At 43.9% G+C, this 12,741-nt stretch overlaps 1 protein-coding gene across 1 annotated transcript in view; it reads right to left on the bottom strand.

The window, feature by feature from the left end:
- sass6 (SAS-6 centriolar assembly protein) overlaps nucleotides 1-12,741 on the bottom strand; it is a 165,972-nt gene that overhangs the window by 65,200 nt on the left and 88,031 nt on the right. Inside the window, exon 10 of the mRNA XM_036131690.1 lies at nucleotides 11,023-11,112. Within this exon, the coding sequence (XP_035987583.1) occupies nucleotides 11,023-11,112 (90 nt within the window). The remainder of the gene's footprint in view (nucleotides 1-11,022; nucleotides 11,113-12,741) is intronic.

Genomic DNA, 12,741 nt, shown 5'->3' with positions numbered 1-12,741 from the left:
AAATTTTATTTCACAAAATGCTTTAAAGCCAATGTTTTCATTAGCTCTTTAACACTGATACCCTAAACAAATAAACTAGGAATAAAGTTACAGCTTCATTCTAAAACCAACTTACATTTTAACGTGACAAGCTTGCATCAAGAGCTTTGAGACCACACATAAGATTTGTACAATTTTAAATTTCGAGCCTAAACATGAAGTGAGCAGAATGTTTTGATATCCTGTTATAATATCAGTTAAATCCTAAACATTTAGCACTGTTATCTTTGCAAAATGAACTGACCAGCAATCTAATCACAACGAGGCAACAGCTAGTATGTTTTTGAATCAGATGATTCATTAGCCTACCTTCCATATGATCACCGCTTCATGACTGAAGGACTACCCCTGAACCCGGAACACCAAAGCGCTCCAGCTGCCTCGGTAGTGCTGGTTGATGTAGTCAGGATCCAGCAGAGTGAACGTCGGACTTGCTTTGGCTTGAACGGATATCAGCCTTCATGAATACCAGGGCATCCATGTTGATTTTATTAACACCGATCCAACTTTTCCACTGTGGAGGTTCGCCTCTGTAAAGTCGCACTGCAGAGCCGTCCGCACACCAAGTGACGACCACAAAATGGTTAAAATGTTTTCTCGTTCGTTATATGAGGCCACTTCTTCGTGTCATCCTTTCAGTCATGAATAGTTTGAGGCTCTGGCACTGACCTGCCACTTCGATTGTCCTGCATTTCTGACAATGTTGCCGTGACAGTTTATCATCTCAGTCAAACTAATCAGAATCAGACATACTTTAATAATCCCAGAGGGAAATTACTTTTGTTACATGCTCCTGATATAACACACATTTTTTTATATACAGGACTGTCCTCAGAAAAATTTAGAATATTGTGATAAAGTTCTTTATTTTCTGTAATGCAATTAAAAAACATGAAATGTCATACATTCTGGATTCATTACAAATCAACTGAAATATCGCAAGCCTTTTATTATTTTAATATCGCTGATTATGGCGTACAGCTGAAGAAAACTCAAAAATCCTATCTCAAAATATTAGAATATTTCCTCAGACCAAGTAAAAAAATAAATATAACAGCAAAACAAAATCAAACATTTGAAAATGTCCATTAATGTACTCAGTACTTGGTTGGGAATCCTTTTGCACAGATTACTGCATCAATGCGGCGTGGCATGGAGGCAATCAGCCTGTGGCATTGCTGAGGTGTTATGGATGCCCAGGATGCTTCAATAGCGGCCTTTAGCTCATTTGCATTGTTGGCTCTGGTGTCTTTCAGCTTCTTCTTCACAATACCCCACAAATTCTCTATGGGGTTCAGGTCAGGGGAATTGGCAGGCCAATCAAGGACAGTAATGCCATGGTCAGTACACCAGTTACTGGTGGTTTTGGCACTGTGGGCAGGTGCCAGATCATGCTGGAAAATGAAATCATCATCTCCATAGAGCTTTTCAGCAGATGGAAGCATGTAGTGCTCTAAAATCTCTTGGTACACAGCTGCATTTACTCTGGTCTTGATGAAACACAGTGGACCAACACCAGCAGCTGACATGGCTCCCCAAACCATAGTTGACTGTGGGAACTTCACACTGGATTTCAAGCAACTTGGATTTTGCGCCTCTCCAGCCTTTCTCCAGACTCTGGCGCCTTGACTACCAAATGACATACAAAACTTGCTTTCGTCTGAAAAGAGGACTTTGGACCACTCTGCAACTGTCCAGTGCTTCTTTTCCATAGCCCAAGTCAGACGCTTCTGGATTCTTCCGTTGTCTTGAGTTCAGAAGTGGCTTGACCATGGGAATACGGCTATTGTAGCCCATTTCCCGGACACGTCTGTGAACAGTGGCTTTTGATACCTGGACTCCAGCTTCAGTCCACTGTCTTTGAAGCTCCCCCAAATTCTGGAAGCGGCTCTTCTTCACAATGCTGTTAAGGCTGCGGTCACCTCTCTTGGTTGTGCAGCGTTTCCTGCCACATTTTCCCCTTCCAACACACTTTTTGTGAATGTGCTTTGAAACTGCACTCTGTGAACAGCCTGCTCTTTGAGAAATTTCTTTTTGTGTCTTACCCTCCTGATGGAGGGTGTCAATGATGGTCTTCTGGACAGCAGTCAGATCAGCAGTCTTCCCCATACTTGTGATTTAGTTTACTGAACCAAGCTGAGCTGGCTCAGGAAACCCTTGCAGGTTTTTCGAGTTAATTAGACGATTCAAGTGATTAGTTGAATAGCCTACTAGTATACTTTATCACAATATTCTAATTTTCTGAGACAGTCCTGTATATATTTACAACATTCCACACAAGGTAATATATATATATATATATATATATATATATATATATATATATATATATATATATATATATATATATATATATATATATAGATCCAAGTAAAGTGGTAGTGACTTGTGCAAGAACAGTGCAAAGAATGAATGAATGTCGGTTACAGAGGGGGGGATGTCTGAATCACTGAGGGAGGCGTTGTAAAGATTGATGGCCACAGGCAGGAATGATTTCCTGTGGCGCTCTGTGGTGCATCCAGGTAAGAGGAGTCTTCTGCTGAAAGAACTCATCTGCTCGGCCAGTGAGTCATGGAGAGGGTGTGAGACATTGTCTAAGATGGACTGAAGCCTTGACAGCATCCTCCTCTCTGCCACGGTCTTCAGAGTGTCCAGCTACTCCCCCATGACATCACTGGCCCTCCTGATCAGTTTGTTTAGTCTGTTGTTGTCAGCGACCCTCAGTCCACTGCCCCAGCATGTGACAGCAAAGAAGAGCGTGCTGGCAACAACAGACTCATAGAACATCCTCAGCATTGTCCCACAGATGTTAAAGGACCTCAGCCTCCTCAGGAAAAAGAGTCGGCTTTGGCCCTTTTTGTAGTCCGCATCTGTGTTTCTAGTCCAGTCCAGCTTATTGTTGAAGTACACTCCCAGGTACTTATACTCCTCCACAGTGTCTACAGGGACCCCCTGGATGGAAACAGGGGTCACAGGTGTTTTCGTCCTCCTCAGATCCACTATTAGCTCCTTAGTCTTTGTCACGTTGAGCTGCAGATGGTTCAGCTCACTCCAAGTGACAAAGTTGCCCACCACAGTCCCATATTCACTCTCATCACCCTTTTCAATGCAGCCAACTATTGCCGAGTCATCAGAAAACTTCTGAAGGTGGCAGGACTCAGTGCAATAGTTTATGTCTGGGGTGAAAGGATGAAGAGGAAGGGGTAGAGGACAGTCCCCTGAGGGGCCCCAGTTTTGCTGACCACCCTGTCAGACACACAGTTCTGTAGGCGTACATACTGTGGTCTGCCCGTCATGTAATCAACAATCCAGGACACCATGGGGGCCTCCACCTGCATCGCCGTCATCTTCTTATCCAGTAGAGCCGCACGGATGGTGTTGAAAGTACTGGAGCAATCAAAGAACATGATTCTCACAGTGCTCGCCGGCTTGTCCAGATGAGTGTAGACTCTGTTCAGCAGGAAGATGATGCTGTCCTCAACTCCCAGGCGGGGCTGGTAGGCGAACTGTAGTGGATCGGTGAAGGGTCTGACCATAGGCCTTAGCTCCTCCTGGATTAGCCTCTCAAAGGTCTTCATGATGTGGGACGTCAGTGCCACTGGTCTGTATTCTTGAGGGCCGCTAGGACGCAGTGTCTTTGGCACAGGAACAAGGCACGACGTCTTCCACAGCACGGGGACTCTCTGGAGGTGCAGGCTCAGGCTGAAGACTAGGCTAAGTACTCCACACAGCTGGTAGGCACAAGCTTTGAGGACCCTGGGGAATACACCATCGGGGCCTGCAGCTTTGCCGGAGTGGAGTCTGGTTAGCTGTCTTCTTACCAGGTCAGGAGTGAAGGACACTGTAGAGGTAACAGTAGGGGGAGGGGGGAGGTCCTCAGGTTGTGGAGGACATGATGTGAAGCAGGGGGGAGGGGTGGAGTAGGTGGATGTGGACTGAGGTGGTGAGGAGCAGAAAGGGGGTCTGTTAGGAGGAGGAGTGGGGGAAGGTGGAGTGGTATTAGTAGGAAAGCCAGCAGCAGAGACTTGTGGGGGATGGGCCGCAGTATCAAACCTATTGAAAAATAGGTTCAGGTCATTGGCCCAGTCCACGCGACCTAACCCCATGCCAGTGGACTTCTGGCACCCGGTGATGGCTCTCATCCTACTCCACACATCCCTCATGTTGTTAGTCTGTAGTTTATTCTCCAGCTTTCTCCAGCTTTCTCCTGTTTCTCCTGTAATCTTCTTTTTTTATCTAAAATTCTTGAGAAAGTAGTTGCTAATCAACTTTGTGAACATTTACAAAGTAATGACCTACTTGAGGAGTTTCAGTCAGGCTTCAGAGCTCATCATAGCACTGAAACAGCTCTGGTGAAGGTCACCAATGATATTCTCATGGCCTCAGATAATGGACTTGTGTCTATACTTGTCCTGTTAGATCTCAGTGCTGCATTTGATACAGTTGATCACAATATTCTCCTACAAAGACTTGAACATACTGTAGGGATTAAGGGGAAAGCATTAGGCTGGTTTAAATCTGATCTGTCAGACAGATTCCAATTTGTTCATGTTAATAATAAATCTTCCTCAAACTCTAGGGTCACTTGTGGAGTACCACAGGGTTCAGTCCTTGGACCAATTCTCTTTACTATATATATGCTTCCGATAGGCAAAATTATCAGACAGCATGGGATTAATTTCCACTGTTATGCTGATGATACTCAGCTATATTTATCCATAAATCCTGATGAATCCAATCAATTACTTCGACTGCAGTCATGTCTTGATGACATCAAAAGATGGATGACTTTAAATTTCCTGCATCTAAATTCTGACAAGACCGAAGTTGTAATCTTTGGGCCAGAGTCCTCAAAAAATAAACTTCTTAACCAATCACTTAATCTGGGTGGCATTAAACTGGCCTCTGGTAATAAAGTAAAAAATCTTGGTGTTATTTTTGACCAAGACATGTCATTTAATCCCATATTAAACAGGTTTCCAGAGTTTCCTTTTTTCACCTCCGGAATATCGCCAAAATTAGAAACCATTCTGTCCAGGAGTGATGCTGAAAAACTAGTCCATGCATTTGTTACTTCAAGGCTGGACTATTGTAATTCTTTACTATCAGGAAGTCCACAAAATGCAGTTCAAAGCCTTCAGCTGATCCAAAATGCTGCAGCAAGAGTTCTGATGAAAATCAACAAGAGGGATCATATTTCTCCAATTTTAGCTTCCCTTCATTGGCTTCCTGTTAAATCAAGAATAGAATTTAAAATTCTTCTTCTAACGTATAAAGCCCTTAATAATCAAGCTCCATCATATATCAGAGCTCTGATTACCCCGTATGTTCCTAACAGAGCACTTCGCTCTCAGACTGCAGGTCTGCTGGTGGTTCCTAGAGTCTCTAAAAGGAGAATGGGAGGCAGATCCTTTAGCTATCAGGCTCCTCTCCTGTGGAACCAACTCCCAGTTTTGGTCCGTGAGGCAGACACCCTGTCTACTTTTAAGACTAGGCTTAAAACTTTTCTTTTTGACAAAAATTATAACTAGAGTGGCTCATGTTACTCTCAGCTACCTTTATAGTTTTACTGCTATAGGCTTAGGCTACTGGAGTATATCAGGATCTAATTTTCTCACTCTATTGAGTTCTACTGTTCTTCAATTATGCATTATGTGTTGTCATTTCTGCTTTAACTTTCTGTTCTCTCTCTTTTCTCTTCATAGTAGGTACACCTGGTCTGGCGTTCTGTTAACTGTGACATCATCCAGAGAAGACGGCTCACCCGCTACTACCATCTAATGTAGAACAGATTACTAGATCAATGTGTGCTTCTGTGCTTGTTTGTCTCTCTTGTTGTGTCTCTGTTCTGTCTTCTGTAACCCCAGTCGGTCGAGGCAGATGACCGTTCATACTGAGCCCGGTTCTGCCGGAGGTTTTTCCTTCCCGCTAATGGGTGGTTTTTCTTCCCACTGTCGCTTCATGCTTGCTCAGTATGAGGGATTGCAGCAAAGCCATGTACAATGCAGATGACTCTTCCTGTGGCTCTACGCTTCCCCAGGAGTGAATGCTGCTTGTCGGGACTTTGATGCAATCAACTGGTTTCCTTATATAGGACATTTTTGACCAATCTGTATAATCTGACCCAATCTGTATAATATGATTGAACTTGACTTTGTAAAGTGCCTTGAGATGACATGTTTCATGATTTGGCGCTATATAAATAAAATTGAATTGAATTGTATTTGTCCTTAGCCTCCTTGATTTTACATATCAGTACCCCCTGCACTCTCCTCACCTCTTCACGGTTTTCATCTCTGAACGCCCTATTCTTCTCATTCAGGATGGCCTTAATGTCCTTGGTGATCCATGGTTTATTGTTGGCGTAACAGGTGACAGTCCGAGCTGGAACATTGCAGTCCACACAGAAATTGATGTAGTCTGTGATGCACTCTGTGAGCCCATCAATGTCTCCCCCATGTGGCTCACATAGTGCGGACCAGTCAGTCACCTCAAAGCAGGCCTGCAGTGCCTAATAAGCCTCCTTCGACCACCTCGTCACAGTCCTTGTGGTCGCAGGCTTCCTCTTCACCAGAGGCACATAACAGGGTTTAAGGTGAACCAGGTTGTGATCTGACCTGCCCGTAGGGGGGAGAGAAGTGGAGCTGTATCCATCTTTAATGTTAGCATACATCAGGTCCAGGGTCGTCTTCTCTCTGGTTGGGCAGCTCACCTACTGCTTGAAGGTCGGCAGAACTTTGTTCATGGTGACATGGTTGAAGTCCCCCAACATGATGATGAGGGCATTAGGATGTTGGGTCTGTAGTTTGGAGATGGAGGTGTGTATGATGCTGCAGGCAGATGTTGGATTTGCAGACGGAGGGATGTATAGGACAGCAGCGATGACATGTGGAGATCTCTCTAGGCAGCTTGTAAGGACGGAGTCCAACGGCCAGCAGTTCAACATCCGGGCTACAGAGCTGTTCTTTAATGGTGATGTGACCCGGGTAACACCATCTGCTGTTTACTAGAATGGCAAGCCCCCCTCCTTTCTGCTTACCGCTCTTAGTGTCCCGGTCGGCCCGGACGGTGTGAAAGCCATCCACGGAGACAATCTGGTCCGTAATCTCCTTGTGCAGCCATGTCTCGGTGAAACACATCAGACTGCACTCCCAGTACTCCGGTTGGCTCCGCGTTAGCGCCATTAGCTCGTCCATCTTGTTGCTAAGGGACCGCACATTTCCCATAACAACAGAGGGGAGACACCGCTTAAATCTTCTCCTTTCAATAAGCCCGTCTCGTCTCGATACTCCTTTTATCCCCCGATGTTGCTTTCCTCCTCTGTAACCTCGGCGTGTTTTTCTCCAGAGTTCAGGTGGTATTTCAGCTGGTCTGGCTACCACGCCGGTCGGTATTAGAGCGATCAGCTGTTCTCCGGAACCCTAACCCAATGAGCGCGGCATGATAAAAACAACACGAAAAAGCACGAAAACTCTCTGAGAACGACCCTGTTAGAGAGGACAATACTTAGCAGAGTTACTGTGAAAAAACAAGAGCAATCAAAAAAAGATAAAAGTAAGAAAGTTAAGAAGCAAAAACGGAGCGATGTAACTGCAGCATGCTGCTTTCGCGCATGCACACTTGTTATTTAGGCGAGGGAAGCGCTGAAACAGAAGTGCCGCACAAAAAAACGGAAGTTGAACCCATAGTTACTTCCACGTTCGAAAATAAGATGGATAGAAGTTCTTTAGCAGCTTAGTGGAAGAACCAGTCCTTTTCAGTTTCCTGAGGAAGAACAGCCGTTGTTGGGCCTTCTTCATGAGGTGGGAGGTGTTTGCAGTCCAAGAGAGGTTGGAGGAGATGTGAATGCCCAGGAATTGAATGCTGTCCACGCGCTCCACCCCTCCCTTTATGTAGAGAGGAGTATGTTCAGTCCTCCCGGACCTCCTGTGGTCTATTATTACCTCCTTGATCTTACTGGTCAGGATCAGGTTGTTCCTGGACCACTATTGTGTGAGATTGCTGACCTCATCCCTGTAGTGGGAATCATCATTGTTGGAGATGAGACCCACTACAGTGGTGTTGTCCGCAAACTTCACCACTATGTTTGTGGGGTGGACAGCAGAACAGTCCTGGATGAAAAGGGTGAAGAGAGCAGGGCTGATGACACAACCCTGCGACGTTCCTGTGTTGAGGATCAGTGGAGCAGATGTGGCGTTCCCTGTCCTCACCACCTGGGGTCTGTTGGTAAGGAAGTCACTGATCCAGGAGCATGACGTTGAACGCTGAGCATCCTAACATAGGTGCTGGGATGCTGCAAATGAGTCAGAGCTGAGTGAAGTGGAGCCATTCTCTCGAAGCACTTCATGATGATGGGGGACAGAGTGATGGGACGATAATCATTGAGGTGGTTTCAGGTTAGGAAACACTCTTGATGGTTTTGTTGGTAGGACAACATCAGTGCAGATATGAATATAAGAAAGCAGAGAAGATATGTAGCTTTCTAAGTCAGCATCCTTTTTTAAATACATCCCAGTTTGTGTTTAAAAATGGGATGTTATCAGCTTAAAATCCCCCTGAGCTGTGTTTACATGTCGGGTGTGTGGAAAGCCGGGGCTCATTTGTATGTCGTCTTGGCGTCGTCTTTCCGTGCTTAAAGTGAGTAGACGGCTACTTAAACAGCTGCTTAATGCTGTTTGAACATACTATGTGCTTCTGGGACTCATGAAGACGGACCAATCAGAACGGATTGTCAGAGAACTTAACCGCCGCATTTGCAGAGCTTTGCTTTTGGAGTACATGGTCACCGGCACTGACAACACCACCGCACTCTCTTCCGATATGGAATCAGAAGGAGATGGAGCAGAAGAAATTGATGATAGCGACTGCAAAACATCAGAGAACATTCCCAGTTTTCAGCTGACGTTAATTGAAGATGAGGACGACAAAGAAAGCTGTGGACTTGCGGCAGAAGAGCTGGAACGTATCCATGGTTATCGCCTGAACAACATTTGAAGAAGACGGAGACAGTGAAATGGAGAAGATCCGTAACTTTGACTGCAAATGCCACAGAAGAAGAAGAATCCGAAGGAAAAGAGATGATCCTGTTTATTACTATTTTTTTCTAAATCCGCGCTATAGTTACCTGAAGGCACAGACATTTACACTGAGACAGCTCACAGAGCTACAGCTCCGAAGCTGAAACCAGCAGCACCACTGAGATCCATAATAGTTCACTTTTTTGGATTTCAACATTAAACAAGTGGTGCTACAGCAGGCATGGAAGCAGCGGGTGGTGGAATTTCGGGGGAATAAAGTATACTTCGATCAGGAAAACTGACCAGAGGTCCAAAGAAAGCGAAAACAAGTTTGTGAAGTAACTAAAAGATTGAAGGAGCGCCACATCAAAGCAAAATCACCACACCCGGCTCAACTTAGACTGTTTCTGGACAAGGGTGTCAAAACCTTCCCCTCTTTATTGGAGGTCCAATCCACTCTGAGGGAGCTCGGGATCCCTGTAGAGGTGGATGATTGGGACATTTTGGAGAGAGAGCTAAAACGGAACAGATGGCAGACCCAGGGGAGATGAGGGAAGGCTGATCAGAGGCTAAACGCCATGGACATCAGGACCATTAGAAACTCTATGGATAAACATGAGGAGGACTGAAAGGGTTGTATACTCCTGGTTCCGCCCCCAGTGTAGCCGTCATTTTAACTAGTGGTGGAGTATTTAAGTGTATAAGATGTAAGGACATACAAGTACAATAATATTATTTCAAAAGCATTGATCTACGCGTATGTAGGTCAGTGTTTTCTGTTTAAAGGTATACTATGCAACCGGGGTTGATTTTCCAGCGAGGCTCCCCCCAGAGGGCGAAAGTAAAAGTGCACTGTCGTAAAGATGCTCAGCTGTTCTGGTTTCTCCGTCAAGTCAGGCGCGGTTGTTTTGAGCTTAGCAGACAGGCGAACGCAACGAAAAGTGGAAAAAACGGCAGTACAAACAATGACTAACACAGTGAAGGTATGAACATCAAGCTTCCTGCAGCGCTATCTTGGCGAGGCGGCCGTGCTTCGCCAAGCCGCGGCCGCCTCGCCAAGCCGCGGCCGCCGCCTCGCCAAGCCAGTTTTATTATTATTATTATTTTTTTTTTATTTTTTTTATGTTGGCGAGACGCTACCGCCACCGCCTCGCCGCGGCCGCCAACATAAAAAAAAATATTAATAAAAAAAATAATAATAAAACTAGATATGCTTGCATGTTTATTTGACGTTAACACGCGGTTCTTTGTTGTTGCTTTCGCGCGTGCATATATTGAATGGCAGGGCAAAAACACATGGAGTTCTCTCCGTAAAGCGAGACTTCTGAGCCTGTGTGTGCGGGCCGAGGGCTCCTGCAATTGCAAGTGCGGTATTTCCCCCACAGACCACCAGGGCGGCCGAGAAAACCTTTGTTCAACCTGAAATGACTCATTTAATCATCCAAAACGGTATGAAACACATTAATTAACTGAAAAATGTTGCATAGTATGCCTTTAAACTGACTTTTAAGAGAGTTGGAGACCATGTGGACTGCTGTCCATGCACTTTGTGCACCTCACCCAGGGAGACTGTTCTCCCTGTCCTTTCTACATCAGTAGTGTGCTGCTCGCTTTTTGGATTTTGAATGGTAGCTTGCCTAAGCGCGGAAATATTATGTCTGCTGTGTCCTTGTGTTGCGTTATCTGTGTACAACCTGAGCAGGTGTGGGTCTCAAAGAAATTTCAACATTGGTAATGGTAACACATGGTGACAGTAAAGATTCTTGATTTTTAGAAATTGAAATGATTATTTTGAAATGAAAATATTTTTTATTGCAGCAGAAATATTAAAATAAGAGCAAGGAGAATAAAGCCCCTGGGTGTTCTAGTAACCCATGTTATCAGTGGTGACGTGACATGTCTGCTTACGTACTGGGTCATACTATCTGTTTAAGTGGTAAGATTACAACAGTGTGGTTTCACAAACCTTTAGCAGCTCCTCCGACAGTGATTTCACTGTTGCTTCAAGTTTCCTCAACTGAAGTTCTTTATTTTCAGCAGTTTCTTCCACTGATTCCTGCATTACAAATAAAAAAAGGATAAAATAGATATGAACAAAATAAAAGTTGTCAGAATGTTTCTGAAAGTAGATCCTAGTAAGTGAAATCAGATTTTAGGGAAACAAAAGTCTAGAGTTACTTCTACAGACTAAAAACAACCTGATCGCCTGCAGGTTATCTTGATTTTTTATTTTTTTTAATACATCAATAATTCACAAGCCCCAATATATGTGTAACCTGCTTTCAAATATACAAACACAGCAAATATTGTACAATAGTTTTTTGTTTAACTATCGGGAGTTCTGTCTATTATCAACAATTGCCGTTCACTGGGCAAGACTTTGAACAACAGCAGTAACCTTTATATAAATAAAACAATTGTGATATCTTGATTGATGATTTTTCAACTCTTTTACCAAAAGGTTGCTGGAAATTCATATAGTGGGTCTTTCTTGCTAGAAATTGGTTCTGACAACACAAAAGAGTCTAAGGTGGTTTGTGGACTGTTTAAGTTGATTTGTGATTTTAAAGTTTGATTTAACTTTATAGCTAAATAAACTTTCTGAAAATAAACCAGATTCTTAATGGTAACGCACTCTGCCTTCATCTACTGTTGGTTTTTGTAACTGCAGGTACAACTAATTATTTTTTCTTTTCCTTTTACTTCCCAAATTTAAACCTTTTGGCTTTTTCCTCCCTCTTCAATCAGATGACTGACTAATTGACTAATCACCTTTTTAGAGTGCTTTGAGTGAATTATTGGTTATAACTAAAATTTTAACTTGCAGCTTAGCTGTCATTTGTTACCATTTAAGAGAGTAAGGCTGGGCCATAAACAGATTTTATTGATTAATCAGAATTTGCAATTTATTAAGTTAAATTTTATTTATATAGCGCCAATTCATGAAACATCTCGAGGCACTTTACAAAGTCAAAATCAATCATATTATACAGATTGGTCAAAAATTTCCTATATAAAAGGAACCAGTTGATTGCATCAAAGTCCCGACAAGCAGCATTCACTCCTGGAGAAGCGTAGAGCCACAGGGAGAGTCATCTGCATTGTACATGGCTTTGCTGCAATCCCTCATACTGAGCAAGCATGAAGCAACAGGGGAAAGAAAAACCACCCATTAGCGGGAAGGAAAACCTCCGGCAGAACCGGGCTCAGTATGAACGGTCATCTGCCTCGACCGACTGGGGTTACAGAAGACAGAACAGAGACACAACAAGAGAGACAAAAAAGCACAGAAGCACACATTGATCCAGTAATCTGTTCTACATTAGATGGTAATAGCGGGTGATCTGTCTTCTCTGGATGATGTCACAGATAACAGAACGCCAGACCAGGTGTACCTACTATGAAGAAAAAAAAGAGAGAGAACAAAAAGTTATAAGCAGAAATGATGACAAGCAATGCATAATTGAATAACAGTAGAACTCGATAGAGTGAGAAAAATAGATCCTGATGACCTTCAGTAGCCTAAGCCCATAGAAGGACATCCCCATAGGTAGGTCAGGGCAACATAAGCCACTCTAGCTATAAGCTTTGTCAGAAAGGAAGGTTTTAAGATAAGTCATAAAAGTAGACAGGGTGTCTGCCTCACGGACCAAAACTGGGAGTTGGTTCCACAGGAGAGGAGCCT

Source organism: Fundulus heteroclitus, unplaced genomic scaffold, assembly GCF_011125445.2.
Source record: "Fundulus heteroclitus isolate FHET01 unplaced genomic scaffold, MU-UCD_Fhet_4.1 scaffold_45, whole genome shotgun sequence".
NCBI classification, from domain to species: domain Eukaryota; kingdom Metazoa; phylum Chordata; class Actinopteri; order Cyprinodontiformes; family Fundulidae; genus Fundulus; species Fundulus heteroclitus.
This window is presented reverse-complemented; position numbering and strand designations above follow the sequence as displayed.